This window comes from Beta vulgaris, chromosome 1, assembly GCF_026745355.1.
Source record: "Beta vulgaris subsp. vulgaris cultivar EL10 chromosome 1, EL10.2, whole genome shotgun sequence".
NCBI lineage: Eukaryota > Viridiplantae > Streptophyta > Magnoliopsida > Caryophyllales > Amaranthaceae > Beta > Beta vulgaris.
The window spans coordinates 26,728,453-26,749,743 of record NC_079202.1 but is presented as its reverse complement, the minus strand read 5'-3'; the positions used below and the strand labels follow the sequence as shown (position 1 = coordinate 26,749,743).

Sequence of the window (21,291 nt, the reverse complement as noted above, 5' to 3'; positions counted from 1 at the left end):
ACGAAGAAAGTACATTCCTAAAATGTATATACATCAAAATATTTAAATTCTTCCAAAAGAAAATCATAATATCTTTGTTTTTATTAAATTGTTCAATCACTTTCACACTTGTCCATGCACAACTTGGACAATTAAAATCTTAATTTATCACTTAGTAATAGTTAACAATAAGTTATTATTATGAAAATATACATTTAACCACATTTTACATGATAATATTTGTTTCTATATACTAATTAGAAAATTGAAAGCAATAGTGCAAAGGTCAAAATCAAACAATTGAATAGGAAAAAAAATTAAAGCAATAACATTTCTATTTGCCAATAACGATAAAATCAGACTATTTAATCCCTAACTAAGGGCTCAAAAACAATAGCAGCGTCAGATAAATTGATCAATAGGACGGAATGAGTACGCAAAAAAAGACCGTGGTGTTGAATGGTATAAGGGTGTGAATAATCAATAATAGTAGGGAGACCCACAAAAGTCATAAGCCTATATATTTTATACACTGTAGGCTGGTTAATGCTAGTATAACAACAATTAACAATATGACAAGTCAATTTAATATGAAGTAGAAGATACATGAACCCGTACCCCCAAAAAACAGTGGAATGCTCTTTGTATCCTATACCCGACCAAGAGGGTCTCTTACCTTAAAACTGCTTTATATGTTAGCTACTTCGTTATAACTAACATTGATGTTTTTTTCCGCATTGGAAGGATCCTTAGAGAGAATCAAAGCAAAACAACCCCCACTCCATAACAAGACATGAGGCTTTTTCACTTGATATAAAAACATCCTGGATCTCGAAACCCTCGAAATGATGAGAGAATGATGGTAATGAGCGCTTGTTTGCCACCTCTTTACCAAAGTATCATCAGAAACCCAAAATTCAGCATTCTCATTAGAGGGCATTGTGAGAATGCACTAATAACTTAATGTATATTTTCTTCTTTTTTTTCCCCTATAACTTCCTTAAATAAAAGACAAGACAATGAATATACAGAGGCGAACCCAAATTATCTTTGACATAAAAAACCTGCAGGAAGACGAGAAAGTCAATTCAGATTTACTGTATGCACAACAGTCTTAAGGAATTTAATCACTTAAAACCATAAAAGAAAACCCAGGATAGCCTCTAAAATTTTTGACACAATGGGAAGGTGACATTAGTACATAAATACACATATGATATACACCACACATAACTCCAGTTTGCATGTATATATCAAACGGCTGCAGATGGCCGTACACTCATCATAAATATCAGTAAGACTGACTAACAGAAGCTAGGTATCAATTGGGGAGGCAACGAAATAGATTCAATCGGTTTTCTGATGGAAAACACTACGCAGGCTATTATTACCATTGAGAGCTGCATGGTATGTTCGTTTCTCTGGCAATCCTACATCTGATAGTATCAAATTACCCTGCAAACAAACAGAAACATCATATCAAAAAGAGATGCCTTGCAAATGAAGCTAGAGAAAGCCAATATGCTCAAGATGCCAAAAGCCTCAGATGGTGCTTCAAGTTCAGGAGTTATTATTAGGTCTAAACATTGTTAAACGAAAACATATATAAACAACAATAGGAGTTCCTGACAGTTTCTATTGAGAGTAGTCACATCGATGATGAACATCAATGATGATTGATGATAGCCCAATCTTTACATTGAGCCATACTCAATGATCCCAGCTTAGATCGAACTCATAAAATATCATGAAGATGATACCAGCCAACACAATTTACATTTCAGAACTAACTGGGAACAAATATTAGAGCAGACCATATTTGTTGAATCATACTTTGTGCTTGTGCTTACAGTAAGAGAAGATTTGTCAAACGGATAAAATGGGTCAGAGTTCTTGTCGGATATTTTCAGGTTCAAGACCCTAAGAATTCAAGTTACGATAGTACAATATCCCAGTTGCGCAACTCTACTCGACATAATCAATCCACAACGTCTAATATGCTAATCACCACTGAATAACGCTGGTATAGTAATAAACGCTGTGATCACACAAGATCCCAGTTGTGAAACTTCCTATTGGAGCCAGCCAGACCTAATCCCATGAGTATGCGTGTTCAAAAAATGGTCAGGAACGGAATGACCGGACCAACGTCGGACCAGACTAGACCAGACCTAAGATATCTGGTCGGGTCTCCGGGTTATTTAATATTTTCTGGTTTCTGGTCCGATTTGGACCAGACCAGTTGTATTTAAAAATATGCATATAAACAACTAATGTGAATGGTTTTTTCTTTCAATATGTTGGATACAAATATTATATTACAGCTATTTAGACTTTTAAAAAGGGTGTTGTACAATTAATTTTGTTCACAATTTTCTTTTCTTTTTCCATATTTTGTAAAAACTATTACAAAAGGTTAAGAGGAATGTAGGAAACCGGTCCAAAATATTCCGGTCTGTGTCTTGGACCGGATTTATTGGTCTAGTCCGGTCATAATCCTAGTATAATCGTCCGGGTGTTCGTGTCTTGAATTTTCGAATTTCCAGTTTTTGGTCCGGTCCGGGTTGGTCCAATCTAATCCAATTTGGAACCGGTGAATAGTCTATGAGTCATATATTGGCCAGTATCTCCATTCTGAAAAATCGAACACAAAACACTTAAAAGACGCACTTAGGAGTATATCCTTACCATTTAAAGTTACTACATCCTCGTTAGTCATTTAATTCCTTTTCAATACCTATACTGGCATTCTATTACTCCAATTCACTCCACCTTAGCCTATAGCCTCAACCTTTTGCGATATTGGCGATTGTCTTCACATTTCCAACTTAGCATTAACCTTAATTCGACTCCCATACACCAACACGATACCAACCGGCGATCATAAACAATCTCATCTTGCATAGGCCATGCTAATTCATATATATTGTAGCAAAGCAGAAAAAAGTTGATGTTTAAGTTCAAACAGAAAATCTTGTTACATCTAAAGAATTCAATACTTAGAGTTTTGTTTAGGAAGGTTCACATAATAGCTTATTATTACACAAAATGCTATACTTAGTGTGTGAATTCGAGTAGCCTTTAATCCAGAATTAATAAAAATGTTCAGCTTTAGAAGAAAAAGATCAGGTTTTGGATTGCTATATTGGCGAAAACCCGCTTTGCGGAGGATTGATTTTTGACAGGTAAGAAAAAGTTATTGAGAAAATAAGGAATTCCAAACATCCTTTGTAACTAAAAGGAAAAGTTTGCAGAAAACACTTGGGCAAACCATAAAAATGCCTCATCATATAAGTAGCACATCACCACATCATGCTGCAAAGTGGACAAGGAACACTTCTAAGTGCTATGGATAAACCTTGACACTAATATCATCTCACATACAGATGCAAAGAGAAGATGGTCATTCAAAATGTGTATATCATGAAGAAGATAGAGTAACATCCTAGCACTTGGTGGTGGTAACAATGGGACTTTGGTGATCATGGGTTATGGCAGTGATGGGGTGGTTCAGGTTGGGTGATTGTCCTGGTCTAGAGGAGAGAACAAGAAATGGGCTGGGATTTTGGTTCAGGTGGCCGGTGGGGCATAGGTCGAGGTGGACGGGATGGTTTGTTATTATGAAGGGAGGTTGAAAGAGGGGAAGCATTAAAGCAATGGCTGGGAGCGGAATCATGGGAACGAGGGGTAATGGGAGGCTTTAAGATTTATTTTATTATTTCAAAAGCACGTATGTGGTCTTCGAAAAGAAAATAAAGTGCAAATAACTTAACTGCTTTGGCTTTTCTGAACTTCAACGAGGTTTTCAAATTGGAGGCAGCTACAGAAAAAAAAAAAAAAAAAAAAAACTGAAAATGTGGGGGGTTGCAACACGAGGTTTTCTGTTTATTGCCTTGGGATACTTATTTCTGCTTTGCAATCAAAAAACTTGTGCTTCTAGGTTGTACAACTTGTTCCTATCTATTACTAGGATACATTTTTATCATCAAAAAAATAAACTATTTTCATTAATAGGTAAAAAGTTGCCAAAAAACATGTCATGATGCAGCAGATCCTCTTCATTTGTCCACTATGGCACTACCCTATTTTCATTACTGTTCAAAGAGTTGTGGTCGTGCAATCAAGGTGCAACTGAAATTCCACATATAATGTTTCATAAACTTAAAATCAAAATGGTTGAATCTGATACTAATGACTGCAGCCTAAAGCTTGAACAGGACAATAATTCTTACTAAGACATTCAAAAATTGGAAAGTCAATGACCACAAAAAGAAAAGAAAAAATCTAACTGAACCCACGGGAACTAGACGAATCTGGAACGATTCAAATCAAGCAGCAACTAGGAAAATTTTTGAACTTTCTCAGCTGAAATTAACAAACTTACTAAACTTCGTTAACTGGTCATAACAATAAGCATACCTCGTTAGCCATTAACTTTCTCATATTATTGGCATAGAGTTTGGGATCATCCTTCTCTTCTTTTGAGGGATAGTAGATAGGCAACCTCACTACCTCCATAAAGTTTACAAATTGACATAGGAGTAAAATTACATGCCTTACCTGAAAAGAAGAGATCCAATTATAGCTTAAAGCATAACCGCTAATTTATTTATAGAATTTTATGATTTGCAATAGAAACTCACTCCAGATATCGAATCCCAGGCAGGACTGAATCTTTGATACGGATATCTAAGGATCACAGGAAGAACAGGAGCTCCTGCAAGGAAAGCACCAGTTTTGAAAGGAAGAAGAAAGTTCCCATTTGTAGTTGTCCCCTCTGCAAAGTGGTAAGAACATCAATCAAAAGTACAAAATATAAATAAACAAGTATGCACCATGAAAATTAAAAGTACCAATGAAGCAGTGAACACTTAGATCATAGGAGATCAATCATCTTAGATACATACTAGCCACCAATAAGAATCAGCTACAGCCTTATTGAAGGCAGTACCATCTTCATTCTAACCTGGCCAGGATTCTGTTATGCACCCATATACCAGGCCACCTATCAAGCTAATTTATGCAAGGAGAAAGTCAAAGGGCAAAAGGATTGCTGCTGACAATAGGGCTGATTCTGGAAGTGAGAATACTGATGCTGATTCTGGAAGTGAAAATACTGAGGCTGATAGTGTAGCAGGTGGGACTAGGACACCTAGCAGTGACAGGGAATAATCAGGAATAACCGTAGAGAGAGACGTGACAGCTGTAGAGAGGATGAATGATCTGGTGGAAAAAAATAGAGCATAGAAAGATTAGAACCATCCAGAAGTTGAGAGTTTTTCATTTTGCTGTAAGGGAGGGTTCCGGCCTCTTGAATGTTGTGAATCTATCTTTTTACATTCTTGAATCAATACTACTAGCTAACTGCTCAGCCTATTATAATCTTATTCTTCTATTCTTGTTATACTTTATCTTTGTATTTATCTTAGCAAGTTGCTGCTTTAGTTGCTTCTTAGAGTTTACTCCATTGTTGTGTTGACCTGCTTCTCTTTCCAGGTCAGTTTTATAACAGATTCAATTCTCGGTTTGTTATTATTTTTTGGTATCCCCGCCCCCCTTTCAGAAAGAAAACAGAAAAGGAACAAACTGAGTAATTCAATTTAGTTCATATAAACCATTATGTTCTGTTTCTGGCTACCAAAAAATAAATTCAATTAGGAGCTGTTAGTTTCTAACCTGACTCGTGAAACTGACCGAACTGACCCGCATTCAACCCGGTTATAACCCGAGAAGCGGTTACCCGGAACCGACCCAAGTCCCAGACTCAACTTGTAACATGAATCTGACCAAATAATATAACCCGAACAAGATATGTGTCCGACCCGAGAACAACTCAACCCGTGACAAAAACTTGACCCAATAATATTGACTCCACTTCTTTTTAACCCGACTTCTTATTAACTCGACGTGTTTCGACCTGATTACAGCCAAATTAATAACAAACCGAAATAAATTCAACCAGATAAATAACTGACATATAACCAAACCAATTAGAGTATGTGACCTGTTTGACCCAACTTGTTATGACTATTTCACATATTTTTCGTTCTAATTGAAACATAATGATTTTATGCGGGTTATTAGGTGCTTAGGAGTTCTTTTAGTTTGTTTGGTTTTAATCGATGGTTATGGAAGTCGATCCTTGTGTGAAGGTAACCTTTTTTCGGGATTGTTGATTTCTTTATATGACGGTAGGTTTGTGTTTGGAGGTGTACGGATTGCGAAATGGGCGGTGTGTTTTTTCACTTTTGATGTGGCAAAGTTCTCGAAATTTCAATAGAACTTGAAGAGTTTGAATATTGGTAACGTTGAAAGTCTTTCAAAGGGTACAGCAAGTCGCAACATGGTTACTGACAGTGGCTAGTCGTTTTATGTTCCTTTATGGTTGTTGTTTTTACCCATAATAATTATTAATTAATTAAAAAAATTAAACTCATGGGCATATAATTAATTGCATACGAGCAAGAAGTATACAAAGTTGATATTGATATATATTATGAATCTAACAAAATGGGACATGGTATTTTATTCCCTTGTGCATAAATCGAAAACAATGGTTAAACTCAAGTATGTGAATAGTGTCAAGTACAAAGTGCGCCGATTATAAATGAACGAAGGCAGCATATTGTGTTTTGAACTCTTTTATGACTTATTTTTGTCGAGCTTAGACCTACTGGATTTAACATTTTTTTTATTGAACTAAACTCATTTTTACTAAAATACACTTCCTCCGTCTTTTTTTTTTTTTCACTTCCAACTTTGAAACATGGCCCAAGAAATTAGCAATGTAACCCAATCCTAGCAAACCCGATCCGAGGTTGACCCAACCCAAACAAAACCCGTTCAAAATGAATCCCACCTGAGAACCTGAATCTAATGAAACCCGACCCAAAACTGACTCAACTCGAACGAAATTCAACTATATAATGACCCCAACTCAAAAAGGATTAAGATCCGATTTGAACTGATCCAAAATTGACAGGACCCGAATGACATCCAAAAGGGTTAGAGCTCTACTAATACCCCACATTCAAGCCCCAATGACTAAAGTGTTCAAGCCATACTACAGATGTTTGTTTTTGTGTTCTTTGATGATATGTGATTGTGTATCAAGTCTCTAGATGAGCATTGATAACACTTAGCTAAGGTATTAGCCCTTTTCGCTAAGCATCAACTTGAAGAAGTGTGAAATTGGGAGAGAAACGATAGATAACTCAACTCAAACCTCAGCTCTTACCAAGACCATGGTGAATTAGACGATTAGCGCATTAGCCATTACCTTAGACCCTCAAAGAACATAGAAAATACATAATATTTATCCAATATTTAGAAAATCTTGCTCACGCCATCAAAGACTAGTTGAAGAAAGACCATTTCCATTGGACTACAGAAGGTATTCAAGCCTTTTAGACCTTGGAAAGAGCCACGACAAGAACCCATGTATTTTATTGTTTAAAGGCGGACTTGTCATTCATAGCCATTTCCCCCTTATTCTCACCTTGGTACATGTATACCATGACTCACCAATGTGATGAGTGATGACACTTAGGTGACAACAGAATATAAAACATACGCGAAATTCATTGGTGAGTCATGGTATACTTGTACCAAGGTGTAAACAACTTAAACTGACATCCAAGCATAGATTGGACTATGACTCCTGGGGTAGAAGGAGAATTTGATCATAACCGATGATACTTCCTTGGTTGGCACTCCACTCAAGAAAACCATGATACCCTTTATGGGAACACTCCTATGACTTCAAAACCTACCCAAGGATATAGTCCAAGAGTGGTACTGGCCATGCATGGATAAAGTTGTTACAAGGTATTATGACGTTTGATGCTTATCTATCACAATAAAACACTCCACCCTTAAGCTCGTTGGTCTCTTACAACAACTTACCATCCCTTCTCGTATGGGAGGATATCTTAATGGACATTATTGAAGGCCTACCCAAATCTAAAGGCCTCGAGACTTAGGTAGTGATAGGCTTACCAAATATAACCATTTTCTTCAAACACAACTTCGCAGTCCATTCAATGGCTCTTGTATTCGAGGAGATAGTAAGAATCCATGTATATCCATCTACAATAGTTTTTAGATCAGTTTGTTTTGGAAGGAGCTTTTCAAGCTCCAAGAGATTAAACTCCATTTTATCTCCCACAATCAGATAGGGAGTAATATGAGGTGTTCTATTGAAGGTCACCTTAAGAGATGGGCCACCTAGTTGGCGAGGTTATGATGCTGGTACAACACCTCGATTAATTATTCCACTAAGCGCATTCCAGTTAAGACTCTCTATGGTAGGGCGTCCTCTTTCCTCATTGTTGTTTCTAGTCTACAAGACATGCATTTGATTGACTCGATTTACCTGAAACTACAACTCTTGAGGCACGTGGCTAAAAGACCCTTTAATAAGTTAGGTGCAACGTACTATGGGCCTTCGAGATCTTACATAAGGTGCGGCAGGTGGAATACAAACTTCAACTACAAGCTATAACTGAAATTCATTTAAAACTCAACTATACTATCCCCCGGCACTAGAGGCGATATCAACTTAGAGAAAAACCTGAGATTCTATTGGAAATAAAAAAATTAGAGCATCGTCTCACTTCACTTTGAAAGTTTTGGTTTAATGGAAGGGTCTTCCCGCCTTTACAGCTACTTTGAAATTCTTACTTAGAGGACAAGGTGGCAATATTGGTGCGCATCAGCTTATCACTTATGCAAGGAGAGGATCTAAAAAGGGTTGACGCAGCTGAGAGTGACATCTGATGTGGGTGGTTAGTTATGTATTCTATTGATAGAGTTAATTAGAAGAGTTGAGGGCATGTGAGTTTGTAGTTAAGAGGATATAAATAGAGAAGGAGATGGACAGAGACATCCATAAATCATGTAGAGACAGCAGTATAAAAGGTAGAGAGGTGACCTTAGCATTGGTATTAACTAATTACTCTAATTAAGCAACACAAATCTATCTAGCTACTTAAATATTTGATTTGACTAACCACTAGTGTAATTTTTTGCATAATTGCAGAATATGCCGTTGAAATATGTCCTACCAACGCCAAGGAGCAACGAATCTTCGCATGAAGGAGATAATTTTCTCATCTACACATTCCATGGATGATTGAAATTAAAATAATGTGTGATTTACGGTTGCAACAGTGGTACTGGCATGAAGGAGATGGTGGTAGGGGTCATAGTTTGAGAACGTGACCGTTCCATTTCGGTTCGGCCGTTTTGGAACAGATATTCAAGTTACCGAACCGATATTTACCGATTCATACCAAGTATCATCCGATACGGCCGCATCGCACCAAACTTGCCCGTATTTCACCGGATCGAGGCCGACTCGTGCGTTTTCAGGTCCTCCCTTCGATCTTCATCTTCTCTGGCATTATCTTCTTCGATCTTCATCTTCTCTTTCTTTTGTTTGATCTTGTCTTCCTTTTCTCTCACCTATGTGTGGCTGTGCTTTTTCTGCTTTTTTTTATCTTTTCTGACGTGCTTTGACAATTGTGGAGCATATTCTTTTTTTATTTCCTTTTCTCTCTCCTTTCTCTCACACCCTTATGCTATGAAATATACATAGTTTGACACTATTTAATGGCAGAGATTAAGAAAGAAAAAGTATAATTGATTCATAAACTGAAATTACACCAATATAAAGGATAGTTAGGCTTGTTCTCTACCATTCAACTCTTAAAAGCTCACGCAATTTTCTTATAAATATTAACATGCTTTCTTCTTTCTCATTACCACAAATTATAGACTTCTTTTCGTACTATCTAACTTATTCCTCAAGCTAACTAATGAAGAGACTCCCTAAATTACCCTTACCCCTTAATATCAATTCATCTCAGTTTTTTTCTTTTATTTCCTTTTTTCCAATCCTCTGTCCCACATCCTTATTTACCCTCTCCATCATTTTTTTTAAAACGTGTTGCTGTCAATCTTATTTCTTTCTATTTTCATTTATTTTCTTTATTTTAATTCCTTTCATGCTTTGACTCCCAAATTTTTATTTCTTTTTGGGCCAAAGTATACTTCCATTTATAAGGAGCTATAGAAGCATCAGCCCATCTTTAATATTTGGGTACAATTATAAAAAAATCTGAAAAGTTTTAAAACCAAATTCTTGCCGTGACGAGCATGACGCGGTCTATGATGAACATGTTCGTTTCTTTCCAGCGATACCGCAACCGTTACCAAAACCAAATTTTCGAACTATGGCAGGGGTTCTAAATGGGGAATAGGTCAGAGATACCGCTTAGAGAAAGAGGATAACAAATCAAGGAATTTAGATACCTACAAAAAGTCGTAGAGGAGAACATATCTTTCCAAACACAAAAAGCAAAGATCATGTTCAAACAGCATTAAGTATGTACATTGATGCATGGATAAGAAATATATGCAACATCGATTTTTCCGCAACTTCATAATTCACGTCTTTTTTAGACTACAAAGGTCATCAAAAGAAACTAGGCACATAAATGAGCATTAGTCATATTGTTTTTAGTTAAGAGGTGGTACAATGCATACACGGAGGCAATCCATAGTTCCATACGCTTCACCTACACTAAAAGAGTACCTAAGTAAATGTTACTAAAACCCTCTAGAATCCCATAGAACGATTATGTTATTTGCTGCGCTGGAATATTGCTGTTAGATTTGATTAGTCATAGATAGTTGGTTGTACCGGAAGAAAAGCGTCCTTTAGTTGTAATAGCTCTATAAATAGCAGAGTAGTAGATTGAAGAAGGCATTCAGAAATTAGCCAAAACATTGTATTAGGTGAGTATGAGCCTTTCAAAAGCTGAAAGTTATCCTTACTCATTTTGGGATTATCAATACAATATCTCTCTAAGCTTTCTTCCCCATTCTGCCTATTGAGCCTACTGACAAGTGAGTGGATTCGCAGCGACGACATCTAGGTGATTTAATGGCACCTAGTAACATTACTCAAAGGGTAGGAACTATTGAGCAAGAGCGGAATTCGTGGCTCTTGGAAGCAGATTCAATCGAGCTATGCTCAAAACATAGGAGCGATTTCTTGAGGAAGGATATCTAGGTGATTCGCAGCGACGACATCTAGGTGATTTAATGGCACCTCGTTTGAATGCTGAGATGGCACCATTCATGGAGGGACAAATCGATTTTTCAGAATGAGGTCCGATCTAACCTCGCGTAACATCACATCCAACACTTAGGGGTTATGATGGAGGGTCGGATTGGAGATTAAAGAAACTAGACATGACTGTGTTATCCACAACGGTTGGATCATTAGGAGAAGGTGGAAGTCGTGGTGGTGCGTTGGAGGAAGACGCATTATTTTGGTACTAGTGGGAGCACTCACCCAATTGCTGGAGCTTAAGACCTTACTTCGCCGATAGGTCTGGTCTATCCGTGATGGCTCTCTTTATGAGCAATGGTTAGGCGTTGCTCAACGTGGAAAAGTGGCATAATATTTAAAACGTTCCACAATGTTTTCAACCCCTTTGGAAGATGTTTATGAGTAGGTGATAGTGGCCATTTCATATATGGGCTAAGGGGGAAATTAAGACCGAACTAAGGCTTTATGGGCCTCCAGATTTGTTAGGCTGTGTTTTCCAAAAGTGGCGCCATTACTTTGTTAGGCTGCACTATTATCATATACGGAAGTTTTTGATGAGTGAAAAAGAGGTGGGTCTAGAATACCATAAGTGGTTCCGAAAATTATTGGGCTTCTACTTTCAAATTCACTATGAACCCGAGGCCTCCAATCGGGTTGCGGAAGCTCTTTAAAGGCGTCAAATTCCTGACCCATCTCTTGAAACCATGATATCCAACCAGTTTCAAATTGGGCCTCTCTTGAACAAGACTTTGCCAAAGACCAATTCATTTCTCATCTTACGTCTCATATCCAAAATGGAAAAATCATTAAGGGGTATGAAGTCCACCATAGTCAGTTACTCTACAAAGGCCGAAAAGTCATTTCTATCATTTCTCCTCACCCATGAGCTTCTCCAATTATTCCATGATTCACCATGTGGGGGCACGATGACTTCAAAAAAAAACTTCCAACTCGCTGCCAAATGGTTGTGGCCCGAAATGCGAAAAGCCACTGCCAGTATGTACACCAATGCCCCACCTGCCAGCACCAATGCCCCACTGCCAACATAGGTCCAAAGTAAATCTCAATAGATTTCATCGAGGGCTTACCCAGATCTAAGGGTCTGTTCTCTTCAGCATAAAACAGCTGAACTGAACTGAATTGAATTGAATTGAATTAAATTAAATTAAATTGAATTAAATTGAATGTAATAAATATATAAATAATATTTAAACAATAATAATATGAATATTAAATAATAATTATAATGATAAGTAATAATAATGAATAATAATAATAGTATTTTGGATATTTCTAAATGATAGTTATAAATATATAATATTAATAATCATAAATTAATAATAATAATAATAATTAATGATAATAATGATAATTAATAATAATAATTTTATATTATTTGTATTAATATATTAATACTTGATGATGATATATAATAACAATAATATCTAAGAAGTAAATTAATATTACTATTTTAATAATTAGATTTAATAATGTAATAATATTTAGTAATAAAAATAATGATTGGGTTGGACCGCGAAAATTACATCATAAACCGTCTTGACACGATTTGATTGGTTTATAGGCTTAAAAACGTGGGTTTATTTGTGCTTTGACCTAAACCATGTTCCACCTAATAATAATAGTAAATAATGAGTAAAGCTATAATAAACAATAATAATATATAGAAACAACAACAACAATAATAATAATAATACTTAATAGTAGTGATATAAAAATAAATAATAATGAGTAATTAGTAAAATAAATTATACCAACATAATAATAATATTTAACAAAATGGTTATAAAAGAATGGAGCTGAACTGAACTGAATTGATTGGAGTTGAACTGAACTGATTAGAGCTGAACTGAACTGAAAATGAGTTAACGAGAACAGGCCTTAAGGGTATACAATCTTGGTTGTGGATGACAATCTCACCAAATTTGGGCATTTTGTTTGCCTCAAACATCCCTTCACTGTTGTATTTGTCACCACGATGTTCATCAAATAGATTGGGCGGCAGTATCTTTTGCAAGAAATTGTTCCGTCTCCACAATACTTCCTTGCTGTGTAGCACCACCTACCACCCCCACACCGATGGTCAATCGAAGGTGGTTAACAAATGCTTAGAGACATGTAAGATGTTTTGTAGGAGAAAGACCCCGCTTGTGGGCAGATTGGTTGGCCTTGGCCAAAATTTGGTACAACACTTCTCCACACATGTCCATGAATATGACCCGTTTTCGAGCTCTCTATGGTCGTGATCCCCTTATCCCATCAAGCATAGTCATGGACAAGCAGTGTTCGGCTTGGCTCCTTAGAGGCCCAGCTGCAAGAACGTGAGCCATCTTCGATAATCTTAGAGCTAATATAATCAAAGCCCAACAACGAATGAAGACTTTAGCTGATGGAAAACGCCAAGATAACCAGATGAGGTGAGTGACACAATCTACTTAAAGCTCCGACCATATCGCCAAAAATTCATTGGCTTGTCTCCCATTTGAGAAATTAACTACCAGATTCTATGCACCTAACATGTCACACCTCGAGGGGGATCCGTTGCATACAAGCTTGCCCTCCTAGTTCACCTAGTTATTCACGTTTCTCAGCTAAATCATCCTATAGGCCCTAATCCTTCTCCACCCTTGTTACCATCACATAAAGAATTGAAAATTACACCTAAGACTTATTGGGAGTTCAGACTATTGAGTCGGGAGATACTTCTTCTTTGGAAGTCCTCATCAAATGGCAGCTACTTGCGAGAAATTCACTCAGATCGAAGAACGCTGCCTTGACTTCAATCTTGAGGATAAGGTGAGTGTCTGGCGAGGGGGTAATGCAATGCATCCACAGAGGCCACCCATACGCTTTACCTAGCAGAAGAGTACCAAAGTAATTGTTACTTGAACCTTCTAGAATCTTATAGAACAATTCTGATGTGCTGGAATATATAGATAGTAGGTTATAGTGAGAGAAAATGTAACATGTTCATGTGAGAGAAAAGCATCCTTTGGTTGTAATAGCTCTATAAATAGTAGAGTAGTAGATTGAAGAAGGCATTCTGAAATTAGCAAGTCCTTTGTATTAGGACTTAGGAGACTATCAGCCTCTCAAAAGTTGAAAGTTATCCTTACCCATCTAGGATTATCAATACAACATCTCTCTAAGCTTCTTTCCCATTCTTCCTATTGAGCCTACTGACCAGTGAGTGGATTTAGCACAGGTTGTGCCCAAATTTGAATATCATAAATGGTTGTTCACAAACAGTATTCTCAACCAAACAATAACTAGGATAACTATTGCAGTAAAATGAAGAGTAATCACCTGGAAAAATCAACATCAATGGAGCATCACTAATGTCATGCGCTTCTTTGATTCTTTCTGTCACAACTCCTGGAAAACATTAAAGACCTCAGGGTGTTGGAAATTTCTATGTATATAACTATAAGGGAATAGCATAAGTTTTGACAGCAATCAATACCTGAAACACCTTTAAAGTCTGACGATTTATCTTCCCGCTGCACATAGACACAACCAAGGCACTTGCTGTGGAGGATAGGAGAATGCTACTTAGTGTTAAAGTATAAACTTAATTATTTAACAACCAGACCCACTGAGGTTAATAATCACATTGAAAAATGAAAACAGTTAGCCAACAAAATCTCTAGAGGCACTAGTACCTGGAAGAATGGAAGGAGATCTGAAAAAAACTAAATGTGATGAACTAAGTTTTTATCATGCTAAAATTGTCAAATCCATTATTTGCGAGCCTCCGAGTGTAAGCATGCAAAGTAGCTGTTCATTATCAATTCTTCTTAAAGGAGAAAAAGGTGTTTTGAACCAGATTTTGCTAGATTCTGACTTGGTTGGACATGTCGAACAGTCAGGATGATCTTGGTTTTTTTAAGAAAACACATGGAACACAAACAAAGAGGTTAATAACTTAGATGAAAATGATTGTATACTGCAAAAGAAAATCTTTGAAATTCCTCTTAATCCATCAGGCGCATCAAAATCTGTGGCAGCTTGGCTCTTTACTTATATGTGGACGCCTGGATGCTATGGTTGAAGAGAGGTGACATGAAAATAATTGCAATCAGCAGTCTTCTTTGGTTTCTTAATTGGATCAAGTGTGTACTTAGTTTCTCTTTCGGATCACCCTCATGAGACTTTATCTAGTGTGTCCATTTCTAATATATTGCAATATTGGAGTTCTCTTTCTACTTATTTTCCTTGATTCTAGTGGCTTCTAGTTCCCCTTCATAACTTCCTTTTTCTTTTTAATGGAAATTTTTCTCATCCAAAACAAATAAAATACATATTTCCCGTCTATCTCAAGCCATTTCTATAAGACAAGCTTTGCTGGTCACAGTTGTTATCTTTTAACCATCTTCTGGTCAACCATGAGTCGTCAACCTGATTAATTTAAAAGTAGAATTTCGAAAGGATTCTTTGTGAAAAACTACCTAGTAAATGACCACTTCTGGAAAAATCTACCGTACTAAAAACTTTTAAAAAGAGCCTACTTTAAAGCACCAAAACATTTAGTAGCACGGCCATTTAACAATTAGTCAGGTGGGCATCTATTAAGGAGTCCCTTATAAATCTTTTCCCTCCCATTTTTAAAAGCACATCACAATCATGCCCCTAATTTACTTCTTCTCCAACTACTTCCTCCCATCTCTTTCATCTTCCACTTAAATGCCTTTTCCCCTCTCTCTGTCACCTGAAATTTACCCTTGCACATTGAAGATTTTCTACTGCAAATTTTCACTCCTTATCAATATTTACTCTTATGTTGTGGTTGTAATTAGGACCGTAACTCTCCCCAAATTGTGTCACAGATACTGATTAAGGCCCCATACTCCAAGAGCCCAGCAAACTCCCTTGAAAGAGCATCAATATCAAATTCGAAGCTCATGAATATTTACTCACCCACTTTTTCTACTCATACCTCACTTTTCTCTTTGCTCCATTGAGTATTTCAGACTTTGTTGATCAATTTAGATAAGCTTTCTAGCCACCAAATATTGTCTCCTCTTGTGAACTATTAAGACTATGCCCATCAATTCCTTCTCAGAAATAGATGTGAACCTGGCCCTAAGCAGTGCCCCTTTGGGAAAAACACGGCCCATACCCTAGGGTCTCCAAGGTGAAGACTTGGACGAATATTGAAGGACTCATATAGGCGCATAGTCATTGGCCTTCTTGAGAGTTCATTCAAATGCATCTTTCTCCAACTGTTGGTCTGAAGTTAAACTAAATGGTCACACCCTTTAATGAACTTCATAACCCATCAACCCCAAAAGTCCATTTGGCCACTCCACCTACGTTGCTTAGATCTAAAGCCATCCCTTTTGCAGAACCAACATGACCCAAGTAGGCAACCTGCCACTCACCTAACTCACATCTTTGTTCATTTGCATAAAAGTTCTGTTCAGCCATGACAATGAGTACCACATGCAAATGCTCTTGATGTTGTTCTTGGAACTTGCTATAGACTAGGATGCAAGAAAGAAATTGGGAATGCGGTAGCATTTGCAACATTGGACGCAATGACACATGTAAAGAATGAATGAAATGGAACGCGGTTAAGCAGCGTGCATTTTTAAAAAAAAAAACACATAAAGAGAACTTTGCATTTGAAGTTTAACAAGTATTCCTTAATATGACCAAAACTATCATATGCTCGGGTTATACATATGGCGAACAAAAAATAACTTAAAATATGAGTCCTTTATCCCATTATGCATATAAATAAACTCTAACTCATATACGTAACCCAACATGAAAGCTCATGTCACATTTTTCTCCCTTCTTTGGTGTGTGTAGTTGTTTTTTGGTTTCAGTCTCTTTTTTGGCCAATGCTTACAAGTAGAGAACGTAACAAGAGAAGAAAAATACATTCTAACGCAACAGACATTGCAGCGAGAAGGCCATGATTTTCATCTCAGCATTACTTTATAGCATTTTGCGGAACGACATGTTCAATACAGGTGACATAGCAGGCGTTATGTAACGAAAAGACCTAAGTTTTTATTCCATGTTACGATGTCATCAAAGAAGTCTAACACAAACTTCCTTAGTAGGGCTCGGAAACCTCATTCATTAAGGCTTGACAAGGTAGTTAGTCCATTTGCAAAACCAAAAGGGCATGACCAAAAAACTCCGGATGGCCCTCATGTGTCCTAGATGTAACTTAAGGCACATCTTCTTACCTAACTCTATCTAGATCTCAACTCCATTCCCCCTCTAATTAACTACTCCATCTCTCTCTCCTCTTGTATGCAAACTATATTTTCCATTTCTCTTTGAATTGGACCAATCAACTATGATTAAGATTCAGGGTTTGTTCTTGCTGCAAATTAACTATTTGATCACTCAATTGTAAGTTACTTCTTTCAATTTTTCTTATTTCTCCACACACTTAGTTTTGTAAAGTTAGAGTTTTGTTCGAAATTTTTGTTTGATTGAATTGGGGAAATTGTGCAACAATACTGGTTTAAATCAACGAAATAAGATGTGATTGTGGGTTGCGAGTGCAAAGAGGACCTCTTGGACACATGACAACCCATGAAGGAAATTTGTTGCTTGCAGCTTCGGTTTTCTTTTTGGCTGAGATGGTGTGTTGCTTGGGAGAGAGAGATGGAATTGCTAATGCAGATCCTTGTGAGTTCATCCTCCAAAGTAGCAACCTCTTTTCTCTATTTTTTCTAGGTTTTCTTCTGCATGCAAATTTTCCTTGGGATATGGAAATGGGCACTTATCTTTTGGACCAATTTTATCTAATAAGCTACTTTTTAGAAGCTTTAAGAGGTCAATGATGGTGGAAGCTACAAAGACACAAGTCACGTGCAAGTCACGTGCTTTACTTAAGTCGGTCAACATCGAAAAATAGACCACGATTGTTTCTCACAAAAAATTTTACATTTCAGGTCTTAAGTTCCTAGGAAATTTTTAAAAAGTGGTTGCTCGCAAAATGTAATATTTAAAAAGTCTGTTTTGACAAATTTCGCAAAATGTTGTAGATGAATTTTGCATTAGCTATGCTAGGAAACAAAAGTGTATTTATGTTACACTGGCTATCTTGGAAAAGTGAAAAAAGAACAAGAAATATAAATTTATAGCAAATGATGGGAAAGTTTAGAGAGGATACTCCACAATAATGTATATAACTTTGCAGTAGTTTGCACAATTGAAGACCGTCTGTGCTAGCTCAACAGAAGTAAGATTAAGATGGCAAAACTTTGCAACAAAACCAATAAAGGGGCCAATGAATTTCCGAATTGTTCTAGCATCAATTCCAACACAACAGCAACAGAATATTATAAAATTGCTCCTTTCTAGTTTTTTCAGATCAACTTCAGAGTAACTTAGACCAGCAAACTACTACTCCACATGCATTAAATACGATTCAACAATTGCTGTCACTAAATCAAATTGCACTTCTTGTAAAGTTTAAGCCCCATTGTGAAGTTGTACATGGACAGTTATTGGATAAAGTCAGAAGCTAATATGCAATTAATATAGCACATGCACAAGATAAAACGTTCAATAACACTAATCTCTCAAATTCAGTAACGGAAAAGATGTTTAGCTAACCTGATGAGGCCAACAAGAGGAAGTTTACCCACTGATCTCTTCAGCAAAGAATGTTGATAAATCATATCAGTAAAATTACAAGACACATGTCAGTGTGAATTCTTAAGGTAATGAAGATGACAAACCTTGGCAACGAAGCTTGGAAATGAAGTCGACATGTGGTACAAGATATCCAAATAAGAGATGTGGTTTGATATGACTACTCCAGGCCTTTCAGAGTTCTCTAATTGATCTCTGCTATCACTCTGGTAAATAAAAAAAAATGAACAAAAGTTCAAGCCCAACTCTTTTCTTGGTTCGACAGCTAAATTCTGCATATGTACCAAAACCAGTAAACTACTAGCAGGGTGCTCTAGAGTGTGACAATAGTCACTTGGACCAGGAAAATTTATATCCCAAAAGCACCTGCTTATTTTATAACAAAAAGGATCTCCCGTGTCTCTTTTATCTTCTGGCAGGGAGGAACCAAACATGATGTAAAACAGATTTCTCAGCATGTACAAACAATTTGTACCTCCATTTGATAGCAAATGTCTTTTCAGGTTATGTGCACAGATTAAGGAATCTTCAGCTATAGCAATAATATCAAAAACTAACACATACTATTGCAATAATTCGAACTTCCATTTCATTGAGATAACAAAATCTAATATTCAAACCTCAGACATCGTAAAACAAAAGGCTCAAAAACTAAGAGAGAATTATTCAATCCTCCCAAGTATGAACAATTTCGTATCCACCCCAAAATCCAAAATTAGGGGAAGTTGATTAACCAGTATCCCATAGAAAATTCAAGTCCTCGTGATCAGCCTAACAATTTTACTAAACACCCCATAAAAGTATAACTTCCTATACGCAAACAAATGACCACTTAATCTGTTACTAAGTTAAAATTTATATTTATGTGCTAATGTACTCATCTAAAAAAGTTGATATTCCACCAAAACCGAAAACTGTGAGCAACAATATTGATTGTACTGTTTTCAATTAAAGTGCTTGTTTTTTGTAAATTTCCCATATAACTTTGACAATAAAAAAAGAAAATTATTCAGGTTCAATTTTAGGGCATAAATTTATCTACAATATTCCACGAAAAATACGATACCTGAATCCTGGATGTTTGAGAAATCCAATAAAACCCTAGAGTGAACAAGAGAGCCCTAGACAAGAACCTCCCACAACAAACAATAATCTGTCTCCTCCAGCCCCCTAGGTGAGAGTAGTCCTCGTGCTGCTGCTGCTGCTGCTGCTGAGGATCGTCGCCTTCATCCAAACGATACGGCGACGAAAAAAGAGTACAAATCCTACAAATTATGTAGTAAAAAACAAGAATGCTCATCCCAATAAAAATACGGAGTGGCAGGAGCGTAAACATTGCGAGAAACAACAAAAATTTTTCCGCCATCGGCAGCTGCCCGCGACCCATTGGGCCATAAATGTCGTGCCGAACGTAGGCAGCGAACTTTTTCTCGATATCCTCAAATTCCTCGGCAGTAAAGTGTTTTTCTTCCGGGATTTGATTGGTGCGTTGATAATCAGATGGTGATGAGTCGGATTTCAGGAGCGGCAGATCACCATTGTCGATTGGTTCTTGCTGATATTGCTTGGGATGGTTTTCGTTTTCGTTTTGATTTTGGTTTTGGTTGAGAGATTTGAGCTCTGTATCCATTTTTTTGCTTGGTTGTATTTTTTGGTTTAGTGCACTTTCTATTTATGCTCCTGTTTAATTTTTGATGGGAATCTCTAGATGTTGAAGGGTTATAACATGATCGCCATTGAAGAGGGACTTCTCAAGGAAAGTATGAGAGTTTGAAAAGGAAAGGAATATAAATGGGTGTGCGACTTTGCCCGGAAACGGAGGAAGAAAGGAAAATTATATGTGATGATTGTTTATGCTGATTTTGTACCGTGTTTAAAAAGAGTGGTAGAGCCAACAATTAATATATATATATTTTTTATTTTTTTTGACAAAATTAATATATATATTTAAAGAAGAAATTTTTGGGAATATAGAACGCGTCATATAAGATTATCATGTAATTAATTATTTTTTTATAAAAATAGAGTTCTTCATATATTTAAATGTATAAAACGAGCTTTGGATAAGCGAATATTAGAGTTTCGTATTGAATGAACAATTTAAATTATTATATTATATAATTTGTGTATAACTTTGGCTACGTAATTCGGAATGTTATAATTTTTTTTACCATTGAATAGTGCTCGAAATATGCTTTGAAATAAGATCCATATACAATATAGTTCTACAACTTATAAATAGAGCACGCTACGTAGGATTGTCATGTTATCAATTTTATTTAATTTTGTTTTTTACAAAAATAGAGTTCTACATAGATTTAAATACATATAAGGAGTTTTGGATGAGCGAAATAGAGTTTCGTGTTGAATGAACAACTTTAATTATTATATTATATAATTTGTGTATAACTTTTGCTACGTAATTTGGAATATTATAATTTTGCACCATTGGATAGTGCTCGAAATATGCTTCGAAACAAGATCTATATATAATATACTTCTACAACTTATGAATAGAGAGTACCACGTAGGATTGTTATGTCATTAATTTT

The 21,291-nt window shown here is 36.4% G+C and overlaps 1 protein-coding gene across 3 annotated transcripts; it reads right to left on the bottom strand.

Annotated features, from left to right (window-relative positions):
* Positions 1–434: 434 nt before the first annotated feature.
* On the bottom strand, positions 435–20,604 carry LOC104898634 (lysophospholipid acyltransferase LPEAT1). Of its 3 annotated transcripts, XM_010685739.4 has the most exons (9): positions 19,806–20,604; positions 18,826–18,945; positions 18,701–18,738; positions 14,580–14,644; positions 14,423–14,491; positions 4,623–4,756; positions 4,399–4,539; positions 1,371–1,434; positions 435–1,043 (listed from the first exon to the last, which is right to left on the bottom strand). In XM_010685739.4, the coding sequence occupies exons 1-9, from the start codon at positions 20,367–20,369 to the stop codon at positions 1,024–1,026; spliced, it is 1,215 nt and encodes a 404-aa protein (XP_010684041.2). In that variant the 5' UTR covers positions 20,370–20,604; the 3' UTR covers positions 435–1,023. The 3 variants fall into 3 exon arrangements, 2 of the variants coding, with proteins under 2 accessions (XP_010684041.2, XP_010684033.2); XM_010685731.4 differs by lacking the exon at positions 435–1,043 and having other exon boundaries at positions 1,094–1,434; XR_790824.3 differs by lacking the exons at positions 435–1,043; positions 1,371–1,434 and adding an exon at positions 13,820–13,971.
* Positions 20,605–21,291: the final 687 nt, after the last annotated feature.

Excerpts from the sequence above, each read along its gene's own strand:
- LOC104898634 (XM_010685731.4), bottom strand. The coding sequence starts at position 20,369 with ATGGATACAGAGCTCAAATCTCTCAACCAAAACCAAAATCAAAACGAA. Across the intron at positions 18,946-19,805 it reads CTCAAACATCCAGGATTCAG|AGTGATAGCAGAGATCAATT; the intron begins GTATCGTATTTT and ends TTTATTTACCAG. Across the intron at positions 1,435-4,398 it reads GAAAGTTAATGGCTAACGAG|GGTAATTTGATACTATCAGA; the intron begins GTATGCTTATTG and ends GTTTGTTTGCAG.